This window comes from Simochromis diagramma, unplaced genomic scaffold, assembly GCF_900408965.1.
Source record: "Simochromis diagramma unplaced genomic scaffold, fSimDia1.1 OVJJ01000228.1, whole genome shotgun sequence".
Classification (NCBI taxonomy): Eukaryota; Metazoa; Chordata; class Actinopteri; order Cichliformes; family Cichlidae; genus Simochromis; species Simochromis diagramma.
Window position 1 is genome coordinate 164,698 of NW_024386873.1, and position 16,336 is coordinate 181,033.

Sequence of the window (16,336 nt, forward strand, 5' to 3'; positions counted from 1 at the left end):
GTCACTACGGTTACCATCACTACCACCACCCTGCAGCACACGGGTCGCTTTGTTACAGCTTTTAGTAGTTTCTTTACAGAGTCTAACTGTGTGTAAGGCAGAACAGAGCAGGCATGGGGCAGGAGGCTCTGCTGCAGTTCAAAATGCATCATCAAAGAACACAAAATCAGACAGTTTGCTATAAAATGGAACGAAGCGTGCAGACTGAGCCGCATTCTGCTGCTGCAGGACCGCAAGCGAAGATCCAAAGAAGAAGAGCCGAAATCTGCTCTGACCGCAAACACCTCAAACCTGAGCACCACATCAGATTCAGTCTCAAACCGCTCATGGGTCACGTGACCAGGATTCAGGACACGATGGGAAAAAGGCTTCATGTGAAAAACAAAACGAGTCATCGAACATGAACGTACGTTTAAAAATATCGAAACAGTCACAAGAAACTGGAAACATGAGTGTGACACGGACACGTTAGAGAAAACGAGGTAAATGAAAACATCCTGATTTTACACGTTACAGTTTCTCTTTTTCAGCTTTATCAAAGAAATGTAATCAATCGGACTTCATTTCCAGAAATTTCCTCATTTTCTCTAAATGTCATTTTGTTATTTTAATCAACTCGAGCATTAAATCAAAATTATTTTCAGAGCTTTTTTAAATTAAATGTTTTATCACATCAAACATTAAAGCATTTCTACTGACAAATTATTCCAACAACTTTCATTAGTATCATTTTTACTTGTGTGAATCTTCATCGGGACTTCTCGACTTCGTCGCTCTCAGATTATTTTACATCGTCAGCTTCCTGATTTGAACCTCAAACAAAACTCAAGATTCAGCTCCTGAAATCAGAGCGAGTGTCGACCTGCTGCTCACACCTGCGCGCTCTGCATCATGGGTAATTATTTAACACTGCATGTTAAAAAAAAAAGAAATGTGCTCTCTCACGCACACACAGCTCAGATAAAGACAACATGCACCAGGTTTAGTCTGTAGTTAGAGGGAAGAAAAAAGGAAGGAAGTCCTCGCTGCAGGTGGGAGACTTCCAGTCTGTCTGTGATGGTTTGTTCCATCACCCCCACACAGTCCACAACATGGTATAAGCTGCTGATGACCTGCAGCAGGAGTCAGCTGATCCCAGATGAGTTACTCCCACTTGGCACTTAAAGACCCGCCTGCTCACGGACCAGCTCCAGTCTCAGTAAGAGGTCAATGACATCACCACGGCAGGTGACGATGACGAAGCAGTTACGCTGCCATCGTGTCTCCTCACACAGGAAGTGAGTTCCGTTCAGGTCCCGATCCAGCTTTCTACAGGAAACATGAGTTGAAGCCTCGTTAAAGGAGCGACTCAATGTTTCGTCATGGTCTCAGGGACACGACGAGTCTCCTGTCAATCAGCTCCTTGTAGAAGGTTTCCTAAAACGCCGAGCGGCTCCTTTCAGCTCATTCACTGAGTGACTTTGTTCTTGTGTCCTGCGTCCGTGCAGACGTCTGTGAAAACAAAAAGTGCCGGTGCAAAACTAAAAACGGTGCAGAGAGGAGGCTCAGCGCCTCCAGAGCTTCACATTTATCTCGGAGGACTCGTGCACGGACGTACTGGCCCTTTAAATCAGGCTCCTCAGTGCTTCCTCCCGCCATCTCTCTGAGACTCGTCAGTCTGTCAGACCTCTCTCAGCCAATCAGCTGTGAGCATAGATGAGGCAGCGATGGAGAAGGCGAGGATGACGAAGCCGGAACGCCGCAGACTTCAGACAGGATGATGGATGTAAGGTGTGTGTGCCTCTGTGCGTGTGTGTCTGTGTGTCTGCGTGTGTCTGCGTGTGTCTGTGTGTCTGTCCGTGTGTCTCTGTGTGTGTGTCCGTGTGTGTCTGCGTGTGTCTGTGTGTGTGTCTGTGTGTCTGTCCGTGTGTCTCTGTGTGTGTGTCCGTGTGTGTCTGTGTGTGTGTCTCTGCGTGTGTCTGTGTGTGTGTGTGGTCCAGGTGTGTGATCTTCCTGGTTCACCTCCCGACCGGAGGAAGGGGAGGAGCTCCTCGCATCACTGAAACAAACAAAAATGTTTGTTAAACTTCTGAGCTCCCCCTGTGTCTGCTCGGATTCTGTTTGTAATAATAATAATAATAATAATAATAATAATAATAATAATAATAAAAATAAATAAATAATAAAACATGACGGATCCACTGAACCTCTTTCTGTTTCAGCAGAACTCGTCGTCCTAACGTCACTTCCTGTTCTGTGTTATTTTCGTGAATAAACGGACGAATGAAAACAAAGACGTGCACGAGGTCGTACCTCTGTTGGCCTTGCTCGGGTAGATCTTGGTGAAGTGTCTGTACTCGTCCGGAGGAGGGAAGTCGTCCAGAGGATGGAACGAGTACTTGGACTCAAAATCATCTGCAGGAGGACGACACAGAGTCAGGACATGGAAACAGCTCAGAGTGATACAAACAGCTGCGTGTGCGTTTACACGGCTTTACAAATAAAAGGAGAAGAGGGGAGAGACAGGAGGAGGACACAGCAGCGAGGAGACGAATTCAGATCTAATCAGATCATCACAGAGGAAATCAGCAGCAGCTTCATTGACCGCCTGCTGGAGACGGACTCACCCGCAAACGAGCGAGGGACGGAGGAGGAGTGCCCGTTTCGGAGAGGAGGGGGAGGCGGGGGAGGAGCGGCTGGGGTGCGGGTGGGCGGGGGAGGAGGTTTTCCTCGGGTCGGGGGATCGGAAGAGAGGGAAGGGCTACCATGTGTCCTGTAAGGAGGGGGAGGCGGGGCTTCTCTGCCACCAGCCCTCAAGGACGTCTGGACCGGAACCGGAGGAGCTGAGGAGAGATCGACACAGGTGATCGACACAGGTGACTGTACTTCTAAAAACTGTCTAACAATCAAAAATAATTTGTTAAATTTTTATGAAGTTAAAACAATTTCATAATAAGTTTTTTAAAAAAAACGAAACCAAAGGTAAAAAATCTGAATATTTTCAGAACAAGTACGATTAAATAAATTCCATCACATGACGTCAAGAGTTGAACATGATTTGAACTCCCCTGAGGGTGAAAACCTCAGAATCTCTTCTTTTATTCCAGTATTTCCACCTTAAACCCGTCTCTGCATCTAATTTAAACCCTGAGTGTCCACAGCTCGTGTGCTCAGATCACAGCAGCTGGTCTACCTGCTCCATGACTGAAGAGCAGACACACCCACTTCATCACACACTCACTGTTGTAATTACACATCAGCGAGGAGCTCACAGCCGGAGCGAGCAAGCAGACTTTTACTAAGTAAAGCAGCTGAACGGTGTAGTACATGACTTAATAATTGATCAACAAATCAATTTACTCTGCCTTACAGAAACCTGGTTGCAGCAGGATGATTATGTTAGTTTAAATGAATCAACACCCCCGAGTCATTCTAACTACCAGAAACCTCGAAGCACAGGCCGAGGGGGAGGTGTGGCAGCAATTTTTCACACCAGCCTATTAATCAACCAAAGACCCAGACAGACTTAATTCATTTGAAAGCCTGATGCTTAGCCTCGTCCACCCCAGCTGTAAAACTCAGAAACCAGTCTTACTTGTTATCATCTATCGTCCACCTGGGCCTTACACAGAGTTTCTGTCTGATTTCTCAGACTTTATATCTAATTTAGTTCTGAGCTCAGATAAAATAATTATTGTGGGTGATTTTAACATTCATGTAGATGCTAAAAATGACAGCCTCAACATGGCATTTAATCTGTTATTAGACTCAATTGGTTTCTGTCAAAATGTAAAAGAACCCACCCACCACTTTAATCACACTCTAGATCTTGTTTTAACATATGGCATAGAAACTGAACATTTAACAGTGTTTCCTGAAAACCCTCTCCTGTCTGATCATTTCCTGATAACATTTACATTTACAATAATTGATTACACAGCAGTGGAGAGTAGACTTTATCAAAGTAGATGTCTTTCTGAAAGCGCTGTAACTAAGTTTAAGAATATAATCCACCCACTGTTATCATCTTCAATGCCCTGTACCAACACAGAGCAGAGCAGCTACCTGAACGCTACCCCAACAGAGGTCGATTATCTTGTTAATAATAATTTCACCTCCTCACTACGTACGACTCTGGATACTGTAGCTCCTGTGAAAACTAAGGTCTCTAATCAGAAGTACCTGACTCCGTGGTATAATTCTCAAACACGTAGCCTAAAGCAGATGACTCGTAAGCTGGAGAGGAAATGGCGTGTTACAAATTTAGAGGATCATCATTTAGCCTGGAGAAATAAAAAAATAAAACTAGACCTGTCTTAGCTAATTATAGGCCAGATAACACCAATGAGTTAAACTGCAGGAATGTCTACAGAACGCAAAACATTATTATTTTAAATACAATTTTTTTTATTAAAATGTGTTATATTTGTTAAAGCGTTCATGAAAATAAAATGAACATTTGCTCTTAAATTTCCCATAATGCACCCGGAGCACTATGTCTTACTGCCTGTGTAACTTAAGGACATCACCTCTCACCTGCTCCTCTACCTGGCGGCTCTCTAACAGGGGGCGGTGGCCTGTTGGCACCCTGCTGGGAGGGTGTAGGTGACGCTGGAGGAGGTGGAGGGGCAGGGCCTCTGGAAGGGGTGTGGCCCCCTGGTGAGGGGGCGGGCCTCTTGTTGCTGAGTGAGTTGTGGCGCTGTGGCAGCTCGGGTGCTGCCTCTCCACCGCCACCAGCTGGGCCGTTAGTGATGCGGTATGGTGGAGGGGGCGGGGCCAGAGAGGAGGAGGACACGGGGTTTCCTCCCGAGGTAGGAGGGCGCCTGCTGTTGCTAGGAGATGGTGGGGGTTTGGAGGGCAGTGGAGGGGTGTTGTTGGGAGTGGGGGGAAGGGGCTTCTCTCTGTTGTAAGCGGAGGTGGGAGGGGAGGGGGCGTTACCTCTGCGACATAAGGGAGGGGGTGGAGGAGGGGCAGAGGAAGAGTGTTTCATGCCGGTGGAGGGGGATGAGGCTGTAGAGGAGGGGGAAGAGGGAGAAGGGGATGAAGACAGGTTGGGGAGGGAAGGACGCGGCGTGCGAGATGTCTCCATGGGTGATGATGCCTGAGGGGAGGGGCTCTCTGCATCATCATGGCGATGGCTGGGAGGGCGGGGCGCAGCAGCCCGAGTGGAGGGAGAGCGACCGACGGCGCCATCTATGGAAAATATGGAAAGGTAACTTTACAAACATCTAAAACTTTATTAACACCCGTTTATTTTTATTTGTAAATTAAATAAAAATAAACAATAAAAATAAAAAAATATCATTAAAAGTTTTAAAATTTGACAAGATTTTTTATAAAAACAAAACAAAAAAAAAATGAAAACAAATAAAAACGATCTGAAATTGAAAAAATACAAAGTGACAAAGTAGCAAATGACCTCTCACCTCCGACTGGCCTCAGTTTGGGAACTCCGCCTGTGAACAGGCCTCCGATTGGTGCAGCAGAACCAGATGGACTGCCTGCTCCGCTCCCATTGGCTCCTGCAGCTGCTGCTCCACCTCCTTTCGGCTCTGAGAACCACAACCATCGGACAGATGAGTGAGGGCTCCGCCTCCTGACGGTGTGACATCACTGCTTCACACCGACACCACAGCTACGACACTACGATGACGTCACTGACGTGACGATGGGATGGATTAGTGCGCGAGGTAGGATGCAGGTGAGGTCAGGAGACTGCCACAGGTGAGATGAGGTGAGATGAAGTGAGACTTTAAGTTTAAGTGTTTTACGCTCCCACGCAGCTCCGATGACATCATCGCCAGCACAACAAACAGTCGAAAACACATCGATTATAACCTATTACATCACAGTGACATCATCAGGGCTGCATCAGTCAGGAACAAACTGGAGACATTGTATCCGTCAGGTAGGGCGAAAGAGGAAGGAGTCACGTCACCACCATCAGACCAGACGTCATGACGACTGAAAACATGCTACAGGAAGTAGATGTAAAGTTGGTCTGAAGTGTGGCCACGCCCACCCGTGAGATAAAATGTCTTTATTTCACCTTTACCTGAAGGCTCATTCTGCTTCTAAAGTTAGCACCGCCCCTTTTCCATGCTCATGAAGCCAGTGGGTTAACGAGGCGATGTTAGAACAAATAAATTCACCTCCAATCCTGCAGTTCCTCTACCGTCCAGTAGAGGCAGCAGTGAGTCAGAGTTTGCATTGTTAGGGGCGGGGCCTGAGTGTTAACCTCTCAGACACTGAAAGGAAAGCCCACTGACTTCAAAGCGAGGAAACAGGAAGTGGAAATGCTAACTCGAGTTGTAGCTGGTCTGAGCACACGGGTACAGGAAGCAGAGAAAACCTTCAGCAGTGAAAGCAGCAGGATGACCGAGCTGTGCAGCCCTCGGCAGGCTTCATGCTGTAGAGGAAGGTCAGAGGTGTCTGCCGCCCACTTGTCCCGCTGCAGGTTAGCAAGGTGTGTCTGCGTACGAGCTAAAAGCTAACTGATCCCGCTGCACGCTCTCAGTTTCACTCCTGAAACATCCACCCGCTGTGGACACGTTCTGGGTTTCTACTTTACAGTCGAGACAAAATTTCTTTGCACACAGCTGTTGTTATAAAAATGTTCTGGAGAGGTTTCAGTCTGGTTTTAAAGCTCTGTCCAAGGATTTTCCCTCATAGTGGTTCAGGACTTTCTCTGCGAGCTTTGGCTATTTCACGTCTTCTTCAGTTCCCCTTACTTGTGGTGTTCCTCAGGGTTCCATATTGGGCCCAATTTACTCTATTTATATGCAGCCTCTAGCTAACTTTCACATAACGAATAGAACACTTGATTGATACGCCGATGACACTCAGACTGATGAGAAGCTGCTCTGCTCCAGTAAAAGCCTTCATCAGTGTCTGGATGGCCTCTAACTTCCTAAACGTTTCGTAGCAATCGCAGCACTTTAACTCTCACCTGCAGTCTTCAGCCTTTTATTAAGTCGCACGTTAAAAATTTGGCGGTTATATTTGACAATAACTTCACCTTTAAAATACAGATTAGCTCAGTTGTACAAACTGAGGCTTTTATCCAAGGTGGGATCATTTTTATCTTTTGGACAGTTGTAACTCCTCATATGTTGCAGTTAGTCGGACCTGCCTTGTAAGACTGCAGTCGGTCCAGAATGCTGCAGCTCGTCTTCTGACACAAACTAAAAGACGTGAACATATTTCCCCGATGCTCGCCGTCTTCACTGGCTCCCTGTTCACATCAGAATTGATTTTAAAATTGTACTGTAGACTTAAAGCCCTGAACGGACAGGCTCCTGGGTGTTTAATCGGACCTCTTGCAGCCTTCTGCACCCTCTGGATCTCTTAGATCAAAGGATCTTTTGCTTTTAGCCGTACCCAGTTCGAGGCTGGTTCACGGAGGCGATCGAACGTTTGTGGTCGTGGCGCCTTAACTGTGGAATAATCTCCCCCCACACATCAGACAGGCTCCGTCTGTCAATCTATGGTATTCACTGTCTTTTAATGCACTTTGAGAGTTATTTGGTTTTTCTGTTCAGCACTTTGGTCAACGTTGCTGTTGGAGTTAAATGTGCTACATAAATAACAACGACAATGATCCTGCTGATCGGTGTGTAATAGGGCGGCTTTCAGTCGCCCGACAGAGTCTACGCAGGAAACGGCGAGCATGGCTTTCAATGACACGTTATACAGTTTTAGAAACATTCCTGTTCTGCAAACCAGCATCAGGCCAGGACATCAGCTCCACCGACAGGTGAGCGCTCAGCCGTGTCGCATACGTGCGGTCGCGAGTGCGTCGATGGTTTGGGATGAAACTGTGGGTGGCGTGGACGGCAGACATTTACAGAGCAGGAACACACACAGCAAAGCAGAAAGCATCATCAGGTCATCAGCAGCTGTGCAGGAAGCTGCAGCATCTGTTTCAACAGCCACTCCGTCACCTGCCCACCGAGCCCGCACGCCACCGCCATGGTGCAACTTTAACCTGAAGTCTGAACTCGGCGGAGAAAGGAAGAGAAGTTAGAGCAGAGACATGACGGAGGTTCAGGGTGAAGCCGACACAGACAGAACGGATCAGATGAGGAGAAACAGGAAAAGGTGGAACAGAAACAAACAGGAAGTCAGAGCCGGAGGGGACACGGCGTGTGTGTGTGGAGGTCAACTGTGAGCCCGATGACGGGCAGGAGTCACGGCCACTTTCAGAGCCGCCCGTCAAACAGACGACGAGCCGTCTACAGACGGAGGAGCAGCAGCAGAGCGATCGCTCCTCCAGTCTTTCAGCTCATGCAGTCCGTTTCAGCCTGCTTCTACAAACTGACAGAGCGCGCGTCAGAGGCTGCTGCCGGCCGTCTCTGCCTGTACAGCTGTTCACACCTCGCCGCCACCGAAGGTGCGCAGAAGAAGAGTCAAAGCTCTGACGCTCTCTCCAATCCCAACACTCATACCAGATTAATCACCTGCGTCCTCGCTGTGACGTCACACTGACGACGAGCGTGTTTGTGGACCAGTGTGTGACAGCTCCAGGAGGAACGGGGTTTCCTGCACAGGCTGGATCTTCAGGGGTGACCGCATATAAGCCCGAAGGACCCGGGTCACATTTAAACGCCGTCTGTGCGGCTGCTCCTGCTGGCCAGCAGCAGAAACACAAGCAGGTTCGATGAATTACCTGCGTGTTACCTGCCTGCGCTCACTTCCTGTTTCAACTCTGCTGAGCATTTGTCCTGAAACATGTTTAAACTTTGTTTTGGCAACTTTGGAAAACAGATCCCAGAACAGGAGTCTGTGGTGTTAATGCGCAGGGTCTGAACTAAAGCGCTAGCACTAACAAGTCACACACGCGTGGCCCACGCCATGTTTACACACATCACAGGCTGAAGCGTGAGCTCGTGACAGGGGCCGTATCAGGACCCCGTGCCCCCCCACAGGTTTAGTTATTCATCAGGATGAGTGTGAGGCGTGCTCCGCTGTGCAGGCAAGTTTAGGTCAGCTCTGATCTGACTGCGTCTGCTGGTCACATGGTTATGAGCGATCAGCTGATTTCAGACGCAGGAATCTAAAGGAAGCGCTCCGTAGCTGAGCTTAGCACCCCCAGGACCCCGTTGGGGGGTAAACCTTCAGCTGATCTGCTGACCATCAGGTCAGCTGACCTCAGCAGGTCTGGCCCCGTCTGCCCCTCTCCCTCGGTGGACAGGAAACACGGCGGCTGTTTCAGGCTGCGCTCGGCCTCCTGCACGCTGACTCCAGTACCAGAGAAGATGGCGTTCTTACTCTCCAGCGACAGCGTGGGGCTCTTATCTCCGACCGTCTTCTTCTGCTCCTCAGACGGCGCCCCCTGCTGTTTGGGCAGGCTCTGCTGCTGGTGTAGGTACTGGTATAAGCGAATGTATGGGTGCTCTGTGGGGGTTGTTTGGCTCTTTGGTGTCTGAGTCTTACTGTCGAGCAGCGGGGCGCTGCGGTCGTTTACCACCGCCACCTTCTTCAGCTTGGCGCCTTTGCAGATGTCCGACAGCAGAGCGCCACGACCTTTGGCCTCCTCTTTGCTCAGCTTCGGGGGGCTGGTATTGGCCTTTTGAGAGATGGAGGTGGAGTTAAATAACCAGACTGTGACATGCTGCAAGTCTTCTCAGGCTCACAGGTTATGAATGAGAGAAAGCTCACCTGGCTGAAGGTGGGGGGAGGCGGGGGTCCCCCAGGTGGAGGAGGAGGAGGTGGAGGAGGGATGGGCATCCTGCAGCTGATACAACACACACCTGATCACCTGAAACACAGACACACAATCCGATCAATACCTTCCTGACGATGCTGTTCTTCTTTGTCTGCTCGTTCACACTACAAATAAAATGCGACAGCAAACGCGCTCTAGTGTGAACGCTCAAAGCGGCATGCGCAAAAGAAGACGTCACACACAACGCGCTCCGTTTAGACCAAACAAACAGTGTTTGGCTGTTTCTGACTTTACGTTTCCCAGTTTTGCTTTAAGTTATAAAGTTATTTTGTTATTTACATTTGGCCTAATAATGATCCTTGTTGCTGTTTTAGAGGAGCGCTGCTTCTAGCTGCACATTTCTGTCAGAATCTGCAGATTATACAGAACAAATAAAATGTTCACGTTTCTCCAACAGTTTCACCGGATGGAAGCGTTCGCGATGTCTTCTCCGGCGCTGATAATCGGCGTCTGTCTTGTGTCAGTGACGTGAAAGACGGATTTCATGCGACATGACCATCAAACAGCAGTCGCAGATATGTGTCGGATTCAGCACCACATACGAAAGTGACCCAGGTCGGATTAGAAAATATCGGATTTGCGCCGTTCACACCGTCAGACCATGATCGGATATGAGTCGCAGAGGGTCAGAAACGTCAGATTTGATGCGCTTTCGCCTGCAGTGTGACCGCAGCCTATGTGTCAGAGGTGAGCGGCTGCTCCTGTGATGGAGGCCTGAACCCTGACGGTGCAATCTGGATTCACCTGGTGGCTTAAACCAGTTTTCTGTTGGTCAAACCTGAACTATTTAACAGCTTCTCTGCCTCCACTGGACCCCACCAGCCCGGGTCCGGGGGGGGGGGTGTTGGCTCCGGACTAACCGGCCCGGGTCTCTCTAGGATGCTGGGCTAACGATTCATCCTCCTCACCGCGCTCCCCTCCAGCTGTGTGCACAGTGACCAACATCTATCCGTGCAATCCTCCCCCCGCAGAGGCTGATCAGTATGCGGAGTTAGCTCCATCGCGAGCCCAATCTGCTAGCTCAGCGTTAGCATGCGCGTTAGCTTTGCGCACATTCGGACAGGTGAGGTGAATAAACGGTACCTGTGAGCGTCACCGCGTCTCTGTGGCCTAGCTCATGCTTCTCTCGGTTCACTGGCTGCTTTGTCACTCCCGGAGTCTCCGCCGTGAGGACCGTAACTCCGCCGTTAGCCTCAGTTCTGCAGAGATTTCTTTATTTTTCTCTACAAGAACACGTGACCTGCTGCTGCACCTGCGCATGCTCACTAAAATAACGGCATTCTGCCATTCTTATTACACAATTACAAGTTTAAACCCATTTCCCTTTAATAAAGACAAATGAGCGCATTTATAAGATTATTGTTATTTTATTTCCGTATATTTCCCCCTTTTTAAAAAAAAAATAATAATCTGATGTTCAGATGTTCACTGGGAGTGAGCAGGATGGAAATGAGTCCATCGGGGGTTCAGACCATCTCAGAGGGGCTGAGATGGTCTGAGCATGTGCAGAGGAGGGAGGGTGAAGGATGAAGCTGGAGCTGCCAGGCAGGAGAAGAAGAGGACCTCAGAGGACATGGATGTAGTGAAGGAGGACATGCAGAGGGTTAGAGAAGAAGAAGCAGAGATTCGTTTTGATCTCTTTTAACATGAAGTTCTCGAAATCAAATGTTGTCTTGATCACGAGCGTTCAATCAGAATATTATGAGTTTATAATATCAAATAAAATGTATATCAAGTAAATTTTAAAGAATCTCAAAAACAGCAATCATTTTCTCTATTCATAAAACACATTTAAACGTCTTTTTTAAATTCTTTCGGGTAAAGACTTGACCCTTTGTAAAAATGTAAAGTTTAAATGTAATACACCAGTTTGTACACTCTGTTCTCACTGGACTCCATGTTTTACCTGAATGACCTGACGTGGCTCCTCCCCCTCTGCGTCAGGATTAGTTAAACCTGAAAAAATACGTTTTTAATGTTTAGTATTTTGTTTCTTTCGAAGGCAAAAAAAGAAGATGTTTACTTTATAATAAACTTGTTAGTTATCTTAGCTAAATTTTATTTTCACAAATGCAAATACAGTAACAAAAAGCCTAATTTTAAACATTACTATAATGATGTTTTATGTTACATAAAATTGATTCGTGGATCACTTAACAAAAAGGCTGCGAAAACTATTACTCTTTGTAGTAATTACAAATTATTTGAGTGTATGTAATTCTTTGTATCTGTTCTGGTTGTGTACATGTTCTGTATACTGTTTCTCAATAAAGTTTAATAATTTAAAAAAATGTTAACGTTTAAACCTTTTTATTTCATGGGTGCTTTTCAGATTTCACCGCTGAGCGTCGCTGTCTTCAACACGATGATTGGCTTAACTGCCTGCAGCGTCACTGTCAGAGAGCCAATCAGCTCCCGGGTGGGAGCGCGGATATTTGAAAACAGAGATGGCGGCGGTACGAGCGTAAGTCTGAAAATATTTAATATGTTCTGATCAATCTCATCAATAAATGTTTGTTTCCACTCCAGAAACCTTTTCACACGTGAACCGTGGGTCACGCGACGGTTTTCTGCCTCGCGTGATGAAATAAAACATTGAAAATCTGAAGTTTATTAGCTGTTAGCAGCTGAAGCTAACGGTCTGCGTCACCGAGGGTTCAGTATTGACGTTTGTTCGTTTGTTTGCTGTCAGCGTGCTTCGGCGTTGTGATCCGGCCCAGCTGGAGCCCCGCGGAGAACCGGAGCCGGACTGCGACCAGGCGGCGCGGATGGTGCTCTTCCTTACGGTTTGTGGCAGAAAATAGTCCGCCTACATCTCGCAACACATCAGAGTCCTCGCAAAGCGCACAAAACCCTGACCTCTGACCCCCACTGAGGGAATAGTTAAACCGTAAACAATGAAATGGAGAGCAGACCCTGAGTTGGTGTTCAGTGTCCATACCAGAGACAGCTGATACTCACACACGCAGTTACTGAGCAGTTTCCTCTGTGTGTGTGTGTGACACGTCACCGTGCTACAGCCATCCCTGCAACGTTAGAATAAAGTAGAGGTGTTCAGCAGCTCCAGGCTGACAGCAGAAACAGACGGGGGTCTGATGAAAATCACCACAAATACATGAAGTGCAGCTACGAGGCTGAGAAACGTCAATAAGGAGGGACGCTGGCGGAAGGCTTTGCTTTGTCTGTTCTCATTAAAAATGGCTGCCGTGTTACATGACCCACAGGCAGCAGTGTGGAGCGTGCCAGTGGTTCAGTGAGCTGAGCTTCAGTCAGTCTTCTTCCTCATGCTCAGGATCCAGATGTTTTGGTGTGTTTGATAAAGTCCACAGTGCTAACAGAACACACACACTGTGAGTGTGTGTTTATGGAATATGTTTCGTATACCTGTGCTCCTGTGAGTGAGTATGAACACTGAGCCCCGTCAGTGTGTCACCCTCATGTTTCTATGATGTTGTTTTATTGTTTATTTTAAGTTGGCTCTAATTTCTGTGTGACATCATCTCTTTTATGTTGTATTTACTACAATCAGCTGACAGATCAAAACAGTCCCTGAAATCGTCCTGTCACGTGTGTTCAGGACCGCCGTCGCATGCAGAAGGTTCTGTGGCGTCAGCTGTTTGTCCTCGACTCCATGATGTCACTGCTGGAAGGACTGGAGTCTGCCCAGCAACTGATGGCACAGTCCTGCCCCCCCCAACCAGGTACACACACACACACACACACACACACACACACACACACACACACACACACACACACACTGTGGTGCTGTCTCACCTGGAAAGAACACAAATAAAGTGACTTACTGTGTGTGTGTGTGTGTGTGTGTGTGTGTGTGTGTGTGTCAGAGGGCGGGGCTCGGGGCAGGTGGAAGGCCCTGAAGGTGGAGAGCAGGTCAGGGGTGGAGGAGACCGAGGCGCTGCTCAGATCTCTGCAGGACAGAATCCAACAGATCCACGACAGACGACACACACTCACACAGCTGGCTCAGCATCTGCATAACAAGGTCTCACACACACACACACACTTGATTTCATATCTTAGTGGGGGCATCTCATTGACATGATGCTGTAACTAACTGTAACTCTGACACTAAAACCATATTTTGAGCCTCAAAATGTCTTCAATCTTGTGGGGACGGACATCTGGTCCCCACAAGTACAGTCACATTCCAATTTTGGTCCTCAGAAAGACATCACACACACACACACACACACACACACACACACACACACACACACACACACACACACACACACAGGTTAAAGTCAGTCACTAAGAGTCGAGGAGGTGAAACATCAGGTAATCTTGCTTTTCTTTGTCGCCTCATCCTCTCCTCTCCTTGTCTCCTCCTGCCCTTGTCTCCTTGTTCCCTGCAGAGGCAGCAGAGTGAGCAGCTGGAGTCGTTGCTGCTGAATGCCCAGAATGCTTTGCAGTCATGTGACCTTCAGCTGGCCCAGTTGAGTGCGGAGTCAGAGGTGACGCTCGGTCACCTGATCGAGTGGCAGCGACTTAGAGACGAGTGAGTGCCACAAAGTCACGTGACTCTATTGAAGCCCTTGTGATTGGTCGCTAACCTGACTTCCTGTCACCTGGCAGGCTGCAGGTGCACGTCAGCGCCACGCAGGACGTCATGCAGATCAACCTGCTCGCCTTCAACCAATCAGAGCTGTGTGTGGAGCTCAGGCCACACACCTCTTCTGACTTGTTGTCCAATGAACTGGAGCCGCTGAGGCTGTCAGTCACCTGGAGCCATGACGACCGCTTCAGACTGCAGGTAAGGACACAGGTGTGCGTGATGTCAGGTTTCCTCCGACACTAAGAACTGTTAGTCAATCAATAATCAATACTCATTAAAACTGATTGGATATCACAGATGCGAGGGGCGTGTCTTACAAACTGTAGATCAATCAGCGAGTATGTGTAGCCGAACTTCAAATGGAGCGTGATGAAGGCGTCTGATCCTCAGGTGAGCGAGGGGACGGCGGGCCTCGCGGAGGACAGCCTGACGGGCCGACGGGTGGAGCTGAGCGCCGCCCTGCTGGAGGTGATGCGGTGTTATGTTGGGCAGGCCGAGCTGTTGTCTGAGATCCAGAGCCTGCGGTCCAGGTGAAGCGCTGACCAATTATTGAATTGACGTGGGAGGGGCTTCTTTCCCACGCCGGCGTTTAATCACCATCTGTCTTTCAGCTTCGCCATTGATTGGCATCCCGCCCAGCGCCTCCTCGTCTACCTGAAGACTGCATCGCTGGTGTGTCAGCTGGAAGTGGAGGAGGGATACCCGCGCGTGGGGCGGGCGCGCCTGCTGTCCGTTCGGCGGGACGGGCAACATGTGGACACATCTGGGCTGAAGGTAACAGGAAGCTGCTTCACAGTCTGCTTTTAGGTGAAATTATCGAGTTTCAGGTGTGTTAGTACGCGAGGCTTGGAGTCAGGGGAAGTAAAGGATGCTTGAGTTGCCGTGGTTACCCTGCACAGGTGGGGCGTGACAGGCGCCCCACTTTACTCCACCTCCCAAAGACCGCCTCAAACATTCATCTCAGTGGTTTTGATTTCACCTCGTGTGTTCTTGCTCCAGCTGCAGCGTCTCACACGAACGTGTGTGTGTGCGTGTGTGTGTGTGTGTGTGTGCGTGTGTATGTGTGTGTGCGTGTGTGTGTGTGTGCGCGTGCGTGTGTGTGTGTCTAAGCCTCCCAGCGGTGAGCTGCGTCTGACCGAGTGGTTGGTGTTTCTCTACAGCAGTCCTCTCCTCTGAACGACGTCTTCCTCCTGTACCGTTTCCTGTCTTCTCTCACACATCCACCGGGGGTCGCTCTCTCACCTGCATATGTGTTACCTGCCCTGAAGTGTTTTTGTCTGTGATCACATGACATGAAAATAAACCTCTGCCTGCAGGACAAACTGGGTCTGTGAAACATGAAGTTTGTCTCTGATAAATAAAGAAGTTTATAGAATTTACAGAAGCATCAGTTTCACACAGACGAAGCAGAAACTTCATCTTTAAACTAACAAAAGCATCCATCAGTGTTCAGGTAACAAAGGGACTCATTTATGCACTCTAACAAAGTTCTGTTTGCAGTCAGTTATAAAAAAATAAGAAAAACTACTGAAAATAAAAATGTATAAAAAAATATTTAGGGAATAATGAAACTGTCAGTAAATATGTCAAATTAAAGGAATATTTACGAGAAAAAATAAACCAATTATTGAAGGATTTTAATCAATAAAAGCATGTTTGCAGAGTAAAACCATTTTCATTTTTAATAGAAAGGCTGTTTTTAAAAGCCCATTTCTGCCTGAGCTGGGTCTGTTTTTAAATGTAAACTTAAAAAAAAACGATGTTTGAAAACATTTCATGAACTTCTTTCATTTATAATCCAGCAGAAAAAAATGTTCATTCAATTCTTCAGCTGAAGCTTTTATTTTGTAAAGCTGCCACCGGGAGTCGCTGTTTCCTTTCGTGTTGCTGTCTGCTGCTTCCCAGCATGCACTGCTGCACCGATACTGTACAACGTGACGTAAGACACACACGCATGTCCGCGTGATTAGATAACATGTCAGGGACATGTCACGCCGTCAGAAGCCAGACAGAGAGGCTCCTGAGGGAAAACCGAGCGCAGCCCGCGGGAA

The 16,336-nt window shown here is 48.1% G+C and overlaps 2 protein-coding genes across 3 annotated transcripts; one reads left to right on the forward strand and one right to left on the reverse strand.

Moving 5' to 3' along the window:
* Positions 1-1,894: 1,894 nt before the first annotated feature.
* On the reverse strand, positions 1,895-10,975 carry wipf2b (WAS/WASL interacting protein family, member 2b). 2 transcript variants are annotated; one of them, XM_040031751.1, is made up of 8 exons: positions 10,790-10,975; positions 9,640-9,739; positions 9,250-9,547; positions 5,406-5,531; positions 4,516-5,172; positions 2,607-2,822; positions 2,293-2,394; positions 1,895-2,038 (listed from the first exon to the last, which is right to left on the reverse strand). In XM_040031751.1, exons 2-8 carry the CDS (start codon positions 9,706-9,708, stop codon positions 1,998-2,000), a joined length of 1,509 nt encoding a protein of 502 aa, XP_039887685.1. In that variant the 5' UTR covers positions 9,709-9,739; positions 10,790-10,975; the 3' UTR covers positions 1,895-1,997. The 2 variants fall into 2 exon arrangements, with proteins under 2 accessions (XP_039887685.1, XP_039887687.1); XM_040031753.1 differs by having other exon boundaries at positions 9,415-9,547; positions 10,790-10,974.
* Positions 10,976-12,044: 1,069 nt separating this feature from the next.
* si:dkey-225f5.4 lies at positions 12,045-15,621 on the forward strand. The gene is made up of 9 exons (XM_040031754.1): positions 12,045-12,170; positions 12,399-12,492; positions 13,284-13,407; positions 13,555-13,712; positions 14,086-14,228; positions 14,306-14,483; positions 14,676-14,815; positions 14,897-15,059; positions 15,396-15,621. Exons 1-9 carry the CDS (start codon positions 12,154-12,156, stop codon positions 15,459-15,461), a joined length of 1,083 nt encoding a protein of 360 aa, XP_039887688.1. The 5' UTR covers positions 12,045-12,153; the 3' UTR covers positions 15,462-15,621.
* Positions 15,622-16,336: the final 715 nt, after the last annotated feature.

Excerpts from the sequence above, each read along its gene's own strand:
- si:dkey-225f5.4 (XM_040031754.1), top strand. Across the intron at positions 12,493-13,283 it reads GGATGGTGCTCTTCCTTACG|GACCGCCGTCGCATGCAGAA; the intron begins GTTTGTGGCAGA and ends ACGTGTGTTCAG. Across the intron at positions 14,816-14,896 it reads ATCCAGAGCCTGCGGTCCAG|CTTCGCCATTGATTGGCATC; the intron begins GTGAAGCGCTGA and ends TCTGTCTTTCAG.
- wipf2b (XM_040031751.1), bottom strand. The coding sequence starts at position 9,708 with ATGCCCATCCCTCCTCCACCTCCTCCTCCTCCACCTGGGGGACCCCCG. Across the intron at positions 2,823-4,515 it reads GCCGCCAGGTAGAGGAGCAG|CTCCTCCGGTTCCGGTCCAG; the intron begins GTGAGAGGTGAT and ends ATCTCTCCTCAG. Across the intron at positions 2,395-2,606 it reads CGTCCCTCGCTCGTTTGCGG|ATGATTTTGAGTCCAAGTAC; the intron begins GTGAGTCCGTCT and ends GTCCTCCTGCAG.